Source organism: Podarcis vaucheri (assembly GCF_965113315.1).
Source record: "Podarcis vaucheri genome assembly, chromosome: 5".
NCBI classification, from domain to species: domain Eukaryota; kingdom Metazoa; phylum Chordata; class Lepidosauria; order Squamata; family Lacertidae; genus Podarcis; species Podarcis vaucheri.
Genome location: NC_138763.1, coordinates 103,248,531 through 103,267,384, shown reverse-complemented (window position 1 = coordinate 103,267,384; position 18,854 = coordinate 103,248,531). Strand labels below are relative to the sequence as shown.

Genomic DNA, 18,854 nt, shown 5'->3' with positions numbered 1-18,854 from the left:
TCCTGTCACTTACCAGCGCAGGTTCTACTGATTCCCTCAAAATAGTAGCCAGCTCGGCATTCACAGCGGTAGCTTCCAGGGGAATTGGCACAAGTGTGCCCCTCTCCGCAAGGCTGATTCGGTGGCAAACACTCGTCCACATCTTGTAATACAGAAGGGTGAGAAAAACAATTTGAGGTGAAAGCATAACATGACAAAGTAAGAAAAAACCAAAGGGCTCTGGTTCAGAGAACCTACACACAGGTTTGCGCATGGAGTGCATGGGTTTCCCAACTCATCTCACAACTGTACATAGACCAGTCATGTCAAGAGTGTTCTTGGAGCACAGTGGGTGTTTATGTGGTCTAGGGCATTCTTGATGCTGCCATGCCACCTAGGGGAATCTTTGCTGACTAATGCTGCCTTGGCCAGTTCTCTATCCTTTTTAAAGTGATCTGCAAAAACACTTGGAGGTCTTTTGGTGTTTGGAATGTTAAGCGGCTGCTAGAAATAGCTTTTAGATTTTGGGACTGTTCTTGACCTGTTGTGAGCTATCGTAACTTGGCATTTTATTGCTTTACTGCGTTGATTCCTTTGCAAATATTAATGTTGATTACACACCCAAGGAAACATTCTATAATGCAGCAGACTCCAGCAAAATTTCCATTTATGTTGAAGTGAGTACGCCCAAGAAGCTTTTGTTGAACAGTCAAGCAAACCTGTAAAAAAATTCAAAGACTTTCTCTGCATTTTGTCCAAGTCCTAGGCACTTCAGGCAGACAAGGCCATGCAAACAGCAATGAAAAAGCTTATTCTTAAGATTCCAGATTTTCAAGACTCCAAAGATCTGTCTAATACCTGATCCATGGGTCCACTGAGTACTGCTCAGAGAAACCTGAGGATCAAGGGGGACTATGCAATCCTTGGGCTGGAAACTCTCCAAGAAAACAGAACCAAAGCTTAGGCAGCGCTTCCAGCCTAATAATTGTAGGCAGGGCTGGGGATTGGTGCACGGCCACTAATAGCACTTGGGCTGAGAGAGACAGCACATGCCATGGACCCCTGCTCTGTCTGGGTGGCCCTGTATTTCACAGCACTTTTGCTCCCATGGTTCCGAAGCTTCTTTGAGCTCTGCCCTGTGGGGCAATCACTCGGGTAGGTATTACACAGCTCCTTAGAGTTTTATAAAACAGCCTTTGGGGTCCTAAATATTTATTTAGGAATGTTACATAGCACTCAAGATTTTTTAGCAAAAAAATCTCTTGGAAAATAGCAGAAGTGAAAATGACATTAAAAAGACTTCTTGTGGCTCAGCTCTATTCTAAAATATGGCAATTTTTAAAAGGAAACAAAACAGAAAGGAGGGTGTGAGCATCACTTCTTCATGTAATGGGCATTTAGGTACTTTTTCATGCAACGCCCACAGGTTGCAGTAGTGGCTTCTGGCTTAGGTGGCTGTTTGTGAACAGGTCCATCAATAGCGGAACTGAGCTTCTGTGTCCTGAGGCAATATACCAGGGAGCACCAACGCAGGGTGGCTGTCACCATGCCTGAGCACTCCAGGGGCATCTCTCCAGGGGGAAGGATGCAGGGTTAAATGGACCCTTTGTACCAACCTACACATCGTGTGCCTTCTTCGTTTAGATGGTAGCCTCGCCCACAGTTTGGCACATTCCTCTGGCAAGCGTAAGACCCATCCGTGTTGATGCAAGTCTGTCCAGGAGGACAAGGTGCGTTCGCACTCAAGCATTCATTGATATCTACAACAGTACAAACATTAAATTAAAAGGGAAACTTTTAAGAGCAGAACACCAACCTTAAAATCTTAACTGAGCATGCTCCCTTGAAAAGACAAAGCATAGGCAGGGACAGCATAAACAGAGGAAATTTCCCAGTGGCAATAGTGGGGCAGCTGTAACAGCAGCTAGCCTCTCAGGAATGACACCCAGTTCAATGGTACTGGCTTTCAGGCGCAACATGCCTTACCAATACAGTTGCCCAGTGCATCTTGTATAAAGCCGCTCCTGCACTGTTGCTTGGGTCGGCAACGGAAGGATCCTGGAGTATTCTGACAGATAAAATCGGGGAGGCAGTTATGAGTATCAGTCTCACACTCGTCAATATCTGGTACATCACAAAAGAAAGAATTTGTTAGCGTAAGGTCTTGCAGAGCCATCTTGTCATGCTTCAGACACAAGCAACATTTAAGCAAATCGGACCAAATGTGGGGTTTTTAATTATTATTATAAAGGTATAACCACACTGCAGGATTAAGGTAGAACTAGGTGCTATAGCAGCAAACATGTGGTGCCAAAGCCACATTGGTCACTATAACAGGAATCAAGCTGGCAAAGGGCTGCACTTATAAGGACTAACGGTGGGAGGGCTTATCCTGCCTACGCTACTCTGAAAATACTCCCCAAATTCATGTTCACCTCAGCTGGGTGGGCTTCTAATTTCAGAACCCAGCATGAGAAAAGGTGTCCTGCTTTGCAGCATACACTACAGCAAACACTAGTGTACATGTGGCAAACAAGCTTCCTGCATTATGTGTGAACTGGACCTAACACAGCAAATTTCAAGAGAACAGGATACATTAGTAGCGGCTAAGAACCACAGCAACCATCTATCTCTCTTGTGAGAAGTCTGAAACATACCTTTGCAAAGGTTGTTCTCTGTCAGTTCATAACCAGTCCCACAGCTGGTTTCCCGCTGACAGCGGAAAGATCCTGCTGTATTGATACAAATTTGTCCAATGGCACAAGGGTTGGTAAGGCATTCATTCATATCTAGAAATAATCAAGGGGGAAATATGTGAAACGGCAACTTTGCCATACCATACGACCATCAGGAAGTCAAAGTCAGAGAATGCTCGCTGGTGTTCAGGAAGTAAGCAGTGTGTATGCTTAGACTCTCAAAGTAACAAAAACTTATTTCTCATGTAATATTCATAAAAGAAAGGGAGAAGGAAAGCAAAACTAAACTTGACGAAGAGAGTCATTCTTCTCCTTTTTGGTTAGATACACTTTATGTCCCTCCAGTTTCCCCAGCTCTGCTGACCTCCTGCCAATCTCATGGCAGTTTCTTCAGAGGAAAAGAATCAAATTCCACACACTGCTACTAATCCTCAGCAAAATACACCTCATGCAACAACATCCCATCCTGTGGATTCCCTACTGCCTGCATGCGCTGCACAGCCCTGGCTGCTGCTGGTGGCGGTGGTGACGGCGGTTGGAGCAAGAAAATGCGCAACATAATGATTTTTGCTTTCCCAGAGCTAAGAAAGCTAACCAACAAATAACTGAGCCACAGTTTGTCTGAACTCAATCTTAACTAAAAGTTTATTCTTTTATTCCTCTTATCCTTTCATAAATGTGCAAGTTGCCTATTTCCTCCTATTCAGTTGAAAAATCTGCATCTCATTAGTCAACTGCAAAAGACCCAGTGCATATAATGGAACTCAGTTATACCCAGTATGTAATAATAGTTTAATTAGCTTTTAAACAATTATCTTATATATGTTTTTAGTTTTTGGTGTTTTATCCATGTTGATTCAGTTTTTGTAAGATGCCTTGAGCCCCGTTCTAGGGAAAAGATGGGATGATGATGATGATGATGATGTAATATTCTTTCTGTCCCTAGTGCCAAAGATTTTTCTGATCCATTTCAATTCATGTTTGCTGCAGCCCTGACACCCGGCACCCCCAGTGCATATATTAGCCTCCTATTCAGCCTAATCCTATGCCAAGTTAGCTTTCAGGGATTTGGGTCTGCCTATCATGGTCACATGTTACATTTGCCACGTGAGAGCAGGCAAGCCATGAGAAATTCTGAAAGCTCCTGCAGCAGCAGCAGCCAGAGAAAGCTACACAACACCAAAAGGAGCAGGGGAAATTAGCTTCTACACAGAGATATAAGGCGAGACAAATAAGGGATGAAGAAAAGTGGCCAGTAGCTGATTCTTCACTGTATGCGTTGTGTGTGTGCATGTCATTTCTATCCTGGGCAGTATTCTCCACTTCTTAGTCTAATAGGTGGAAATTTAGGAGACCTGGGTTCAAATCCTTACTCAGCTACGACTATTGCTGAGCTACCTTGGACCAGTCACTGGTTCCCTATTTTCAAAAAACCAAGTTCCTTGAAGGAAGGTGGGCTGCAAGAAATGCAGTATGAAAAGAATCCCCCTTGAAGCAATAGGTTGTCCCTGCGCAGCTCCAAACTCTCTCTCTCTAAAGCCATGACTTCAAACCTAATGGCTTTAGGGAGAGAGAGGAAGCATAAGGCACCTGCATTGTCTGTTCTTCCCTGCAACATCTGAAGCCCCTCGTGGGCCGTACGCTTACTGATATAATAACCTGTAGCTGGAATGAACTACCCCAGGCAGTAGGAGAGTATTTTTCATCACACACACACACACACACACACACACACTGCTGCACATAGAAAACTAAATGGCAGGAAGAAGTGTTGCAGCATCACTTTCCCAGCAAGTTTTCTATGTGCAAGAGTGTGCACGATTGCTCTTTTATGAAGCAGCACTCAGTGGAGCAAGTTCACACCTGCATACTGAAGTGGTATCGCTGAGATATACAGGCTTTCTGCTTCACCAAGAACAAGGCTTTAGTGCTGCCCTAAACACAGGGATACAATGTGTGCACAAACTCACTCTTATGTTCTGTTCATCTCTTGATTTACTCCGCAAGCTTCCTTTGAGTACTTGAACAGCAGGACACACATAGCCAGAGTTATTTCTCTAAATAAAGGACAAAACTATAAAAGAAAAGCAAACGGCAACCTTTCTTTACCTTCGCAAGTGAAGCCATCAGGCTGAAGCTGGTAGCCCATGAAGCAAGAGCAGAGAACACTTGAGCCAGAGTCTCTGCATTGCTGGGTGCAAGGGCCTCCTCCTGCGAAGGACAACAGCAGAAGATAGCGAGTTCTTTTAAAGTTCATCATTAAGAAACCCAAAGACCAGCATCAAGCATTTGCCCTTTAACAGCATTGTATCTTCCTTAATTTCTTTTGGAGAAAGCAAACAATTAACTACAAATTAGTGGTTCAAAACCAGAACAGAATACTCTTTTGTTTCCACTATTATGTGTATCCTAAACTTGCATTGTTCAGTCAAGGTAAGCCCAAAATGGAAAGAGGGATCTGTGAATGGGATGGTTGCCATCATTCATGAATTCATAGAATTGTAGAGCTGGGACACCAAGGGTCATCTAGTCCAACCCCCAGCAATGCAGTGCACATGAAATGGCAACGCTGACAATAGCTAGCAGTCTCCATGCATTGCCAACAAAATAGAGCTAAGCTGCTGTGGAGGACTTGTAATGTGCCTTCTACACAGCCCACGCAACCAATAAATGGTAGACAATATTAATTTTACAGGGTGCCTGACTAAAGGCTTAAGAGTGACACTAGTATTAGGAGCAAATTGTGCAATATGGACAAATGCAGCAGAGCTGGGATGGCTCAGTCAATAAAGCAAGACACTCCTAATCTCAGGGGCATGGGCATTGCAGGGGTTAGACTAGATTACCCTAGTGGTCCCTTCAACTCTACGATTCTATTATTGTAGTGGTTTCTCAGTGAGCCAGGAGGCCCCTGAACAGATTCAGTCACAAACTCACAGACTGGTCTGACAAACAGCTTCTCTCTCTCAGCCCTGCCCCACAAATTAGTAAATTACCTCTGCAGCGGTCATTAAGGTAATGATCCTCATTATCAACTTCCACTGGTGATGCTGCGTCTTGAGGGAGAAAAAAGCCAAACATTAGGAGAGTGAGACAGAAAGGTCAAGCCTGCTAAAATAAAATGGCCCTTTGTCCTGCTATTTAGAATGGATCTTGATGTACGAAGTCTTGTTTATGACTCTGTTTTAAATCTGAGGTTTATATGACCATTTGTAACAGGTCAATTACCACACAGTGACTCCTGCCAGACATTTTCTCGTAGAGATGCTTTTTTAAGGGTACCTCCCAAGATAGTTGGATTTAGGCCAAATCTGCCTCAGAGTGAGAATGTTATCTGTAGTCCTATTCCATCCAGAGTTTTGTAAATGTGGTTGTTAGTTCCTCAACTGCTGTCTGGCCTAGATTTTTAGTTGCTGAGGCTAACTCATTACATGCTGTCTCAGGAAAGGCGTTGTCTAAAGGTCTTTGACTGAGAATTAAACAAGGACAAGGGGTCATCTAACAGGTCCTTGACTGAGAATTGCCATGAACCTCAGCCACACAGGTTGCTTCTAAATATTTGCAGATGCAACTGAAGTTAAAATGACTCCAAAAGCAGACCCAGTAAGTATTGTTGAACATCAACAGAGTTATTTGGTAACAGAGTTATTTGAGTTATAATGTTTAAAAAATAGATTTGTTTTGGTTTTTCCACTCTGTATGCTCCTTTCTCACAAATGGACAGAACGGTTCTGAACTAAGTGTCTGTAGGCCAGGCAAGGAGAGTAACAAAACAGTAACAAAAACAACATTTTGTGAGGTCACTTTGACCACTAGCACTTCATGTTCTTTTTGTTTCTCTGGCATTCCATGAGATTTAAGGGCAGGAGATTGGGACGCCACATGGTAATGCAAGCCTCATAATGGTTAAGGATTACCTAGAACATGGAGTTGTTAAAGATTTAGATAAAAAGGGACCTTTTTTTTTACTTCTTTCAGTATTGCTGTAGCACATTGAAACTCCAGCTATTGGCAGAGAGAGAAACAAAACACTGACCGATGGCTTGTGCAGTTGTGAACCACACCAATAGCAGCAACCTGATCAAGGAACTTTTGAAGGTGTTGTTTAGGAACACACAGATATTTCATAGAGCAACCACAGAAGTGGCAGTTCAGGGGTGATGCTGGAGCCCCCAACACCGTCTTCTCTTTGGTGTGTGCATCAGCAGAAAGTGAGGCAATGATGAAGCCTCATAACTGGCCACTCCTTCAGGTGAGCTAAGTATATAACTCAGGTGTGTAAACTAGGCCAGGATCTGCCCCTAAAATCCTTGCAATGCACAGAGGATATGTGGAAATGCCCAAGCAAGACAAGCTGATTTGGAAGGTGTTCCCTGAAGGTAGACAACTTCAAAACCCCAGCTCTGAGACATCAACCATTTCTGCACATGGTGAATTTCTAGCACAATCTCATTAAATCTCATTAGTTCTGAACTGAACTAAATCTGAAACAATTCCCCTCTACGTATTTCAAAAATAAAGTTGTGCTGGGGTGTGTGTGTGTAACTTACCTAGTTCTTTGTTAGGATCATCAACAATTAACGTGTCAGAGTTTTCTTGCCCCTCAACACAGCAAGCTCGGAAGACCAAACCACACTGGTATCCCATCAGGAGGCTCTGCTCACAGCTGTTCCCTTGCTTTTGGGCCACCTTCCCCATAAAGCAGCAATAACAACATTTCTGCCAAAATGCAATACAGACATGATCAATGAGCTTTATAGTATTGTATTAGCAGCCACATTCAGGTTCCTTTTTGTGGCACAGTGGCCCCTCAGGTTGGATGCTACTCTATACCATGTCCTCTCCGCTTTCCCTCAGTCCTCCTCCCCTCCCCTGGTGTTCATCACATCATGTATTTATTTTAAAAATATTTCTATATGGATAAAAGTTCTCATAATGTATTTTGGGGGGTCTCTGGGGAAATTGAAAGGAGCTGTTATGTAATGTAATATAATAAGAATAATTTTTATTACATTTCCCAACATATATTTCACAAACAACCAAAGGTCAACCTGTGGCATATTTCATACATTACCAGAGGCCTACATGTTGCTCTCAGTCCAGTGGTTCCCTCCAGAATATTTTTGCTCTCATACTCCATACATTGTTTTTGCTTCTTTGATGCCCACATAATACATATACAAGAACAGATCTTAACTATGACTTAAAAAAAAATCTTCATATAAATACAATAGGGAAGAAATGGCAAATCCCATTTTGATGGACAGTAGAGATAAATAATATAAATGACTAGTATGCCTGTCAGCTGTATCCAGCTGTGCTATTCCCACCCCCAAAGATGGCTGTGGCTGATGGACAAGTTGTAAGTTAGGCTCTGACGAAGCACTGAAATAACAGCAGCCCTTTACCACTCCTGCAACCTCCTCAACATCCATGGATACTCAACTCATGCTGAGATGTCAATGCAATGAGATTTTCCCCACCTTCACCACCAGCTCCTGCGTCTCACTACAGGGGAAACTCTCGATGTGCTGAGGATCCCAATTATTTTCATTTAGTACATTTAAATCTTGCCTTTTTTCTGTGATGGGCACCAAAGTAGCCTCCCATCTGGCTCCTGACCAGATTCAGACCTGCTTAGTTTCACCCAGGTTGGTGCATTAATCTATTTCACGTCCTAGAACCAATTCTGGGACACAGAGAAGGTTATTTTGGGTAGCTGCCACACATCAGCCATAATATTTAGTTCCAGTATAAGAAAGAGCAGCATAAAGCTTTGTAATCTCAACAATGGGTGATATTGCCAATTAGCAAACACCAGCAGCGTCGAGAAGCAAACATTGTGCTAACGGTACGTTAAGGAGTTGCCACAAGAGGGCTCTTGCTTGTTGACTTAAACAATGTTGTAGGCGGAAGTATATAGGAAAACCTAAGAATTACACTGTTTTAGAACACTCCATTCATCTAATGTGGGGTACTGGCCGGGTGCCTTAGGGCACACCCAACCTAGATGCTACACACTATAGGGGAATAAATATAAATAAGAATATATTAAACATAATATAATATAATATAGGTATAATATAATAAAGGGCAATCTGCCTCCTCCTACCAGTCTTCTTACTGAGGAGCTGATATGATTCCCAGAATGCCAGGTTCCAGTAACACTGTGGAAATCTAGACTCCAGGAGGCTTGAATACAATGCTGAGCCTGAGAGGTTAAATTCTGAGCCATAATTCAAGGCATACGGTTGATATCAAATAATGGCAACTCTGAAATCTCACCTTAATGACTTTGTCTTCACAGGTAGTATTGCCTTCATTGGAATCACAGTCTTCATGCTTGCTGGCAATCGCTATTCCTGCTGTGCAACGCAGCTCTTCCAGTTGATTGAGGCAGCATTGTTCCTGAGCTATGCTACAAATAAGTAAAAAGAATGGGAGGGGAGGTGGGTGTGTCTGAGGCCAAGCACATAAAGGCTTGTATGGTAATATTTGCCTCAAGCCAAAATCTCAGCATCTTCAGACAGTCCACAAGCTGTAGCAAAGGCTTCTTTCTAATGGCTTATGGTTTGTCTGGAGGAGACAAACCACGAGTCCAAGTTCAGACAACGCACCAAGCACAAACCATAGTTTAGCTTGCAGCAGCACAACAATAGCAAGACCAGAGGAAGAACAAAGTGGTCATGATTTCCGCTTGAAGAGGTCGCTAAATTGTGGTTTGGCTTGGTGTTACGTGTGAACTGGGCCAGTGAAATCTATATTTAGTTAGGCTTTACTGAGAGTTTAAAAGCAAAGTATGGAGAGGTAGGGAAACTGCCCTGAAGATGTTGATGATGATGATGATTAGTGTCACACCTGCCCTGAGTTAGAAAAAAACATAGTTCTAAATTAGAATTTGACATCTGCTTTCAGCCAAGTATGGTTAGTGTTCCACTTAGGGCAGCTTAATGGGGGCAAGAGAAGCGGGGAGTGGGGGTTCACAAGAGAGCAGGGCAGAAGGATACATGAGCCTGAGTCGTGTCCTGATTTCTTAATCTTGTGCACCAAACCAGCTACACAATCTGGTTGCTTTTAGTTTAATTAAGGTTAGCCAGTGTAACACCCTCCAAATGTTATTGGACTACAGCTTCCATCATCCATGACCATTGGCTATGCTAGCTATGGATGATGGGAACTGTAGTCCAACAATACCTGAGGAACTTCACATTGGCACTTCCTGGTTTAGATACATACATAACACCAAGCAACATAATCTGTAGTTAAATGTTATGCATTATATCCAGCTAAGTCACAAGTAGAACAGACCTACTGAAACCAATGACTTGACAAACTAAGTGCATTGGTCTACTCAGAGTATAGCTTAGTTGGGTACAATTCTTGGACAGGGCATACCTCTCTTTCCCAACCCTCTCAATACAAACAACATACTTTTTTAAAAAAGTAAGTCTTTGTCCAATGAATAAAGCCAACCAAGAGATCTTTAAAGAAACAGAATTGTGGGCTTTTACTTCACCTCTTCATCAGATTTACAATTAGCAGAGAAAGCCTGCATTCCTGTTCATTAAATGAACTGTAGCTCCAGAACGCTTTCATGTCTTCTGCTATCCCCTCCAGAGGGTGAATGCTTAAAAACAGCATGATTTTCCTAACTGCATCAGGACTGCTCTTATTTCCCTTTCATTCATTTCCATAAAAACCATTCAAAGTGCAGGCTATAACTTAAGGGGGGAAATTCCTCTAGCACCAATCTAGTTTCAAGTGTTTGGGAGGGGAGTCCCTCACCTTCTCATTTCCATCATTTTCCAGAGAACATTGTGGTTAAATAAGGAACTTGCTAAGTTGGCATTTAGCAAAAGGAGGGACCTCCTGCTCTTTTCAACAAACTCATTTATGGAAATCAATTTGAACAGGGTGTTTACAGGGTACGTGTAAGCAATATCAGCCTAATTCTGTGTAAGGCAGTAAACCTATTCTAGCTCAAGTTTCTCTCTGACGTGCCAATTTTTCATCCCCAGAGGGATTTTAATGGGGGTGGGGGGCGGGTTGCACAGAGGAACACTCATTTTTAGTGGACCTCAGCTTCAATTTGTACAAGTGGTACAGTCAAGTCACAAATATACCACCTCGGCTAGGGGGTGGTGAGGTGGGCCCCTGCCAGGGGCACAGGCAATGGGGGGGGGCAAAATTGGCTTTAAAATATGTCCATAAATATAAATATTGATTATTGCCTCATAAGAAATGATTTTAAATAGAGGGTGAATTGAATGGAGGGGTTGGAGGAGAGGCGGAAAGAAGAGCTAATTTGTCCATGGCTGGGGGGGTGCAATCTGGACAGTTCTGCCAGGGGCGCAAGATCACTCAGCTACGGCTCTGGCAACAAACATGCCCATTATGTGACGTTAAAGGAGTAGCAGTTGTAATAACCTAGGCCCAGGCGAAACCCGTGTGCGGGTGGTAATCTTGTATGTGGAGTGGAGGAGTGAACTCCCTCCACATTACATCAAAATACATGAGTGACATGGAGCCTTGAATGCAGAGCCCAAAGGCACAGCAACTGGGTTTGAGTGATTTTTAGGCTGAAAGATCCTGCAAATGAGGGTCCATGCAGCCCCACGATCACACATTCTTAGTTAAAACAGTTATACACCATGTTGACTATGTACAAAGTGACCTAAAAAGTAAAAAAATCTTTAAAATATAAAACACAGTTCAAGTAATAATAATATTTAACGAAGTATGACTACCCACCAGGGTAGTGCCATCCCTATGGTGCCAGGGCCATGTGACTTGAGGCACCAAGAGGAGCTAGGCTGCGTTCCTCAATTTGATTTCTCAACAGGATTTCCCCTTTTCCTGACCCCTGTGTATGTTTCATCTTTTTAAAGTTTTATTGTTATTCAAGCAACTTCAAATCAAGTTAAGTTTTATCTGTCAACCACGTTGTGTAGGAGGCCGTAATCAATGCCAATATAAATGCAAAAATTCACCAAGTACTAGCAGACAGGATTGCAAAACACATTCTTTCCATTCTTAAAAAGAAATCAAGCCAATTACAAATCTGAAAAGCAAGACAACAAATATTTTCCCCAAAACGGTTCTTTTCAGAGTGCTGTTTATAGACTGGGCAGGAGGCCCCTATTTTTCCACTAAAGACTACTATCATGGGAAGAAGTCCCAGGTCAGTGTCCGAAATGGGACCCTACAGTAGCAGTGAAGAGGAAACTTAGGACACTGGGCTTTCAAGGCCAATGCTTTATCCCAGAGGAGTAGTCTATCTCTTGCTATAGCAACAAGCAAGCAAGCTGCTTTGAAGAATACCTGCATTCTTTGGAATCAGGATGTGATGGCAGAGAATTACAGTCCCTCTTTTGACTTGCCCATTCATATCCCTGTGAGCAGCAGCTCTCCACGGAAGTTTCTGAAGAAAAAAAAACAAGTGTGTTTTAGAAGCACTCAGGAAATGACACTGAGGAATCATCTGTCCACTCTCCCTGCAGAGGCGGAGCTAGCTGCTCTGGCACCCAGAGTGGCACACATGCTGGTCACCCAGGGGCAGGGCGAGTGGCGAGCGTCCCAGGAGGGCGGAGCTGCGATGTCAACACACACACCCCCCAGGGATGATACCCGGGGCAGACCGCAGCCACCGCACCCCCCTTCCTCCACCGGATGACATAATGAGGGTGCAACGGAGGCAGCAAAGTATGCCACCTTTGCTGCCTTCACTGACACTACGAAGGTTCGACGCTGAGCCCTCGCCAGTGTTCGGTTGCATTCATCCGGACCTTTCTCCCCCTTGCATTTAAGTTGTCTCCCAGCTTGTTTCCTTGCCCTAAACTCTGGAGTATACCAGGCAGCCAAACCTGAACCTACTGCCAACCAGCTTTCTTGAGTGACCTAATGAATGAAGAAAAATGTCTCAGTGGTCCTCTTTTAAACTGCTTTCAACTGTATATCTGAGATATAATCATAATAATGCTGTTACTGCTCTTAGATTGAAATAATCCACTTGGAGTAAGGATGTGGAAGAAGCACCCTAACACAACAGTAAAATCTTATGAAATCAAGATGAATTAAAAACTATTTTTAAATAAAAAATGCAGAAGTGAAAAGACAGAACACATGGGGGAAATTAAGGAATTTAAAATTACAAAGAAAACGAAATTAACTATACAGCTGACAAATACATCAAAAGGAAAAAGAATACCAAAAAGAACTAAACTGAACAGGCTGCAATCCTGAACACTGTGACATTTAGGCAACCTAACTGTGTGCACATTGAAACCTTAGTTATTTGGACTTCAGATTATTTGTGGACAATGGCCAGGTCTAGCAAAATAAACACAGTTAATGAGCAACAGGATTACAGACATACTTAATATTTCATGCACAAAAGTTCACTACACAGCAGGAACATTAGAATTAATAAACGAGTCACTCTAATTGTTATTTTTAAAAAATTATTGCAGTCTTGCAACTGGTTCAAATCACTGTCTAGGCTGGCCAAAACTCCAGCTGAAAGAATTTCAATGACATTGGATTAGACACAGTGGTGTCTAAACTTTTTTCAAAGAGGGCCAGATTTGATGAAGTGAAGGGCCATGAGGGCCAACCAAAGTTGTTGACAGTTGTTTTTAGGATTTTAACAGATTAAACCGACTGGCGGACTGGATTAGGCCCCCAAAATAGACTTTGGACATGCCTGGATTAGAGCTTCAAGTAACTCCAAAGGTGTCAGTCAGTAGGCATTACAACAGCTGTCTTCCTTCTTTCATACCATTCCAAAATTATGAATATTCTGGTGCAAATCTTATGTCAAGCTGCCCTTGACAGTTTTTGTTGTGTGTAAAACGTTGAAACTGATCAGATGACCTGAATTTACAATCTCGGCTGAGAGAAAAGTCTAGCCTTAAGAAAAAAGCAGACACTAATACTGCAGAAGAATTAGCCCCTTATCATATACAGTGGTACCTCGGTTTACAAACTTAATCCGTTCCGGAAATCCGTTCTTAAACTGAAACCGTTCTTAAACGAAGACACACTTTCCCTAATGAGGCCTCCCGCCGCCGGTGCCCTTCCACCGTTCTGATTCCGTCCTTAGACTGAGGTAAAGTTCACAAACCAGGACACTACTTCCAGTTTTGAGGAGTTCGTAAGCTGAATCGTTTGTAAACAGGACTGTTCTTAAACCAAGGTACCACTGTATACATATCCAACAAAGCCCCATATATTATAAATATATATCAAACAAACTGGGGGCCTTTCTCATGCTACCGCCATTCACATACTTGAGCCAGCCTGTGTAGCCAGATAAAATTTGTGGTTGCAATGACCCCCAATAGTGGATGATACAATCTTGCATCTAGTAGGGTTGCCATGTGTCCTCTTTTTCCAGGGCACATCCTCTTTTTCATGGATATGTAAAATGAGAGTCATCATAGTGATCCATAGTTAAAAGAAGTCGGCAAATGTGTCTTCAAAATACAGCAACCCAAGCATCTACTGCCATATTGAGTGCACCGAACAGAGAGCAAGCATGCACATAACACATCTATTTCATGCTGAATGTCAGGAGCAGGTTGGCAATAAATCACAAGTTTATTCAAAGAAGCATGGTCAACTCAGGAGGCCAGGCCTAGGGAGCAAAGCAACTCATCCCAGTAGATTGTGCCCCTATGAGCCGTTGTGGGGCCTGAAGGTCCCCACCTTCCCATAGTTCCCTAAGTCTTCTCCTCCCCTGGGTCCTTCCCAGGCAACCTGAGACTTTGCCGCCTTGTTTGTTTTTGCTTCACACTCTTCATACCCCTTCTGGTTCTGAGAGACCAGGTGGGAGGAGATCAGGTCACCCTGATCTCCTACCCCCTAAAATGATATGCCCTAATGGACTATGCCATTTGACAGTACCAGCGGAGAAGAAAACCTGGGATTACAGTAGCGCCATTTACTCATCCTGCCCCCACACTTCACCTCACCAGCACACAGAGAGAGCAAGTGCATGGAAGGGGAAGCAGGACAACACCCACTGGACCAGCCTCAACAGCTATGCACTCAGCGCAATGCCTGAAATGAAAGCCTACAGTCATACAAATGTATGCCTATAACCCTCAGGGTTCCCAATTGCATGGAGAGTCTATCCATCAGCTGCCCCTTCAAATGTTGTGTTGGCACAGAAGTTAGGGGTGGGTGGGCACATCCCTGTTGAGACAGTTCCTTTTCTCCTTCAGAGTACTATATGTATGGAGATCTATATCTAGAGAATCACAGACTTGTGGAGCTGGAAGAGAGACAAGGTCTACAAATGTTTAGACTGGCAGGATGGGAAAGGCCTTTATGAGTTCCGACCCAAAAGCAGGAACAAATCATAGCCTCCAAAAACACAACTGCACAAGGTTGCTGTGATCTTTTTCCTGTTACAAACCATAAGCTCACCCATTAACCCCATTGCACACATTCCCAGATGATTACTTGGCTATATTACTAAGCTGCCTGTTTTACGTACCCAGATGAACCAGTTTAAAGTATTGTGCACTGGATGATTCACTCTTGACGGAAACCCTCATGATCAGTCTCAGGGGTCCGCTTGTAAAGTTGGAATTATTAACCTATCTGCCAGGGTTGTCAGATCAAGATGGTGATAACTTTGGAATTCCTCAGACAACAAAGGTGCTTTGTAAATGCTTTGAATATGGGGTGTGGCCCTCATCTCCGCTTTCAGGCCGAGGGAGCAGGCATTTGTCTGCAGACAGCTTTCCGGGTCATGTGGCCAGCATGACTAAACTGCTTCTGGTGCAATGGGACACCGTGACGGAAGCCAGAGCGCATGGAAATGCCATCCACCTTCCTGCCACAGTGCTACTTATTTTTCTACTCACGCTGGTCTGCTTTCGAACTGCTAGTCATTAGTTAGCAATGTGTGATGGCCTGGGAATCCGATTCAGAGGCTGAACCGGAGGAATCCCAGCCTGCACAGGAGTCCCCGCCTCCAGGGCCAGCTGAACTGGGGCAGGGCCTTGATTCTGAAGTGCCTGCACCTGTGCCGGATCCTCAGGAGGTGGTTGAGGACACAGTGCCTACAGGTGCGCCTCTCCCAGCCCTGTCAGGGGAAGGTGAGTCTCCCCCTGGGTCCAGTAACCCACCGGCCTCTCCTGAGCTGCAGAGGCTCAGGACAGAGAGGCGGAGGGAACTGGTTTCTCCCAGGAGGAGTGCTTGCCTTAAGGCCAGGAGAGGCAGGTCTCCTGGGGGCCAGGACCGCCCCTGGCCTCAGAGAAGATAAAGGCCAGTCAGCCCGGTCCCAGGTTGCGGGAGCAACGTTGTTGAAGAGCTGTTTCAGCCAGCACCCAGTCCTGTTCCTCCAGAGTTCCTGTCCTTGCCCGGCTCCTCACTTTGGACCCCGCTTCGCCCATGGAGGACTGTCTGCCGACCCTCGACTCAGGTCCTGGACCTCGCCCCGCGGTAACCTCCCCCCGGGACCAGCACACAATGTGACCTGAAAGTCTTAAGTTGAAATGTCATCTCAGTCATGAACTTGCAAGGTGACTTTGCTATCTCTCAACCACTGCACTGGAAACATGGGGGGAATAGTGCTGGCCCCCCTCACAAGGGTAAGGATTACTGAGAAAGAATCTTATTTGAACCTTTCAGGTGCATGAGAACATAAACAGTAAGTAGCATTCATCTTACCTGGGTCCTTCCTAGGTTATCTTCACAACCCCTCGGTGGATTAGACTGATTGCCCAAGACCAGCCAGTTAGCTTCAAATGTGAATGTAGACCTTCCAGAGGCCAACTCTAATACCCATCACTACACACTGCAGTGTAGTGCAGGGGGTTGGACTAGATGACCCTCAGGGTCCCTTCCGACTCTACAGTGCTATTATCCTAGTCTGGCTCAAGGGTGGCATTTGGGTCCACAATGAGGATTGCACACCAGTGGTATGCCTGGCCAAAGTGGCCAACCCACATTTCCTCTCCTATGCGCAGACACTATGGCAACATCTAACTTGAAAATTGACCTGGTGAACTTGGAAGTTTACATCCCACACCAGACTTTTTGGGGGGTTGGTCCTAATAAAGGGTCATTTTAATCTCATTAAATTAAAATATTCTAATGATGCAACAGTGGCTCAAGAGCCCCTGGTAGGCTGGCAGCCCAGGAAGAACATTCTGGCAAAGGGAAGACCAGCCTGTTCCCAGCCATCAACCAGGGGAGAGCAGCTGCGAGGAACTTTGCCTCCCCAGCCCTGTCAGACAGAGCACACAGCTCCACCTGCCCATAGCTCTGGGAATGCAGAGGGAATCCATAGGGAGACATTCTCTAGCCACAAACATCAGCCAGAAGAATTTGGGTGCTGGGCCACGTGTCTGTCACATGTACATGTGGAGGGTTTTTTCTGAGTTATTATAACCTGCTGCAAGCCCCCTTGAGAATCTACTCGTGTTTTTAATCTTAACGGAATCACAGTTTCCTCCAGAAAAATACTTCCCTCCTTACACATCAGAAGGCATTGAGAACCTGTGGCTCCTCAGATGTTGCTGGACTCCAACTCTCCTCAGCCAGCAGGGCGAATGACTGGGGTGACAGGAGCATTGGGAGGTGCACAGGTTTCCCCAAGGCAGAGCATACAGATCAGCACCTAAACCTTCGTACATTTAACAGGGCCACACTCTTCCTTCTTCCACCACACAGAGAACACTGAATGTGCACCATGGTGTAAACTGGGCATCTGTTTAACAGGGCATTTAGGAGGAATGCCTGGTTTACACGAGGGTCACATCCAGTGTTATTTTTCTGGCAGAAGAGGTGCCAGAACTCACCCTGGTTCTCTTAGAATGGCAACGGCGCCCACCTGAGGGGGCAGGACCTGAGTTCCAGAGAGTTCCGGCTTGAAAAAAGCCCTGCTCACATCCACACTCGGAGCATGGATGACCAGAAAGGCAAAGGCAAAAGCATCTCTTATGCTTAAGTTATAAATAATGTTACACCTTACAGATTTATCATTTATCGATATGCATATTTACTCGGAAGTAAGCGGCACCACATGAGTGAGCAAGAGCTGGCTTCCGAAATGAATTTGTCTCCTCCTTTCTCCTTTCGTGAAAATGTTTCTGAATGTTGAAATTTCCAAGTATCGTAACATAACCTCAAGGAAAAATAACTTCAGTCTCGTCGAAATCAACTACACTCAGAATAGGGCAGACTAGGGCGCTTTAGTTTAGTTGCAAGAAACTAGTAACCTGCACGCCAACTCGAGGGGCTTCAGTCCCCAGCCAGGCTCACAGTGGCGTAGCGTGGGCTGTCAGCACCCGGGGCAAGGCAAGTAATTTGCGCCCCCTAACCCGTGGATTTGCGCCCCCTAACCCTAACCCCCAGATGTTGCGCCCGGTGCGGCCGGCCCCCCCTGCACCCCCACGCTACGCCACTGCAGGCTCAAAGACACCCCCAAAACACACACACACACACACACTTTCCACGAGCGCAGACTCTTTTGCCCCGGGTCAAATCTTGGCTTTCCCAGCCCGTGGCGGGTGAGGGGGGGAGGCAGCCGGTCTTCTCCTCCTCGTCCTCGCCCTGCAATTCAAACATTTTGCAGCATTGCAGCTGTTTGCTCACCTTGCGCGCCGCACAAAGGCACCGAAGCCAGAAGAAGGAGCAGCCGGATCCTGCGCAGATTCTCCATCAGTGAGCGGCGCGGAAGCGGCAGGAAAGGTGCCGGGAAGGCGAGCGCAGCAGCCGCAGGCAGGGGCTTCACTCTGGCTCGCTCCCTCCCGCGCCCTCTCTCTGAGTTTGAGTTGACTTTCTTGCTCCTACCTCGGCTAAAGCCCCCCTCGCCACTCCGGGCGGGTCGAGAAGGAAGGAGCCTGCAAAGTAACCGTGTGGGGAGTTAATTGGCCGCCTTCCTGCCTTCCTTTCAATTATCCCGCTTGCAGGCGTTGAAGGCGAAACATAGCCTGGAGGCGGGGCCTTGGAAAAGTCCTCTGCTGAATCCAGGGGTGGTCCTTCTCCCGCCGCCCCCCCCCCGCCCCCGTTTTTCTTCTTATTACAGAGTCTCTCTCCCTCAACCAATTTAGGAACCTTGGGAAACAACCTCGCGGCCAAGACTCTTTGGTTCAGGTTTCCTCCTCCAAACAGAAAGGGAATTCTCGAAATACCTTCAGCGCGAGCAAAATCCCACATAAACAA

The 18,854-nt window shown here is 45.1% G+C and overlaps 1 protein-coding gene across 2 annotated transcripts in view; it reads right to left on the bottom strand.

Moving 5' to 3' along the window:
- Positions 1–18,495, bottom strand: part of FBLN1 (fibulin 1) — a 53,697-nt gene extending 35,202 nt beyond the window's left edge. The window contains exons 1-10 of one of the 2 annotated variants that reach the window (XM_082223118.1): positions 18,285–18,495; positions 11,997–12,096; positions 8,961–9,093; positions 7,226–7,394; positions 5,672–5,731; positions 4,785–4,886; positions 2,637–2,768; positions 1,966–2,103; positions 1,596–1,739; positions 14–142 (exon numbers count right to left, since the gene is read on the bottom strand). In XM_082223118.1, coding sequence (XP_082079244.1) covers positions 14–142; positions 1,596–1,739; positions 1,966–2,103; positions 2,637–2,768; positions 4,785–4,886; positions 5,672–5,731; positions 7,226–7,394; positions 8,961–9,093; positions 11,997–12,096; positions 18,285–18,351 — 1,174 coding nt within the window. In that variant the 5' untranslated portion in view covers positions 18,352–18,495. The remainder of the gene's footprint in view (positions 1–13; positions 143–1,595; positions 1,740–1,965; positions 2,104–2,636; positions 2,769–4,784; positions 4,887–5,671; positions 5,732–7,225; positions 7,395–8,960; positions 9,094–11,996; positions 12,097–18,284) is intronic. The other variant, XM_082223119.1, reaches the window with a different exon arrangement.
- Between the last annotated feature and the right edge of the window lie 359 nt (positions 18,496–18,854).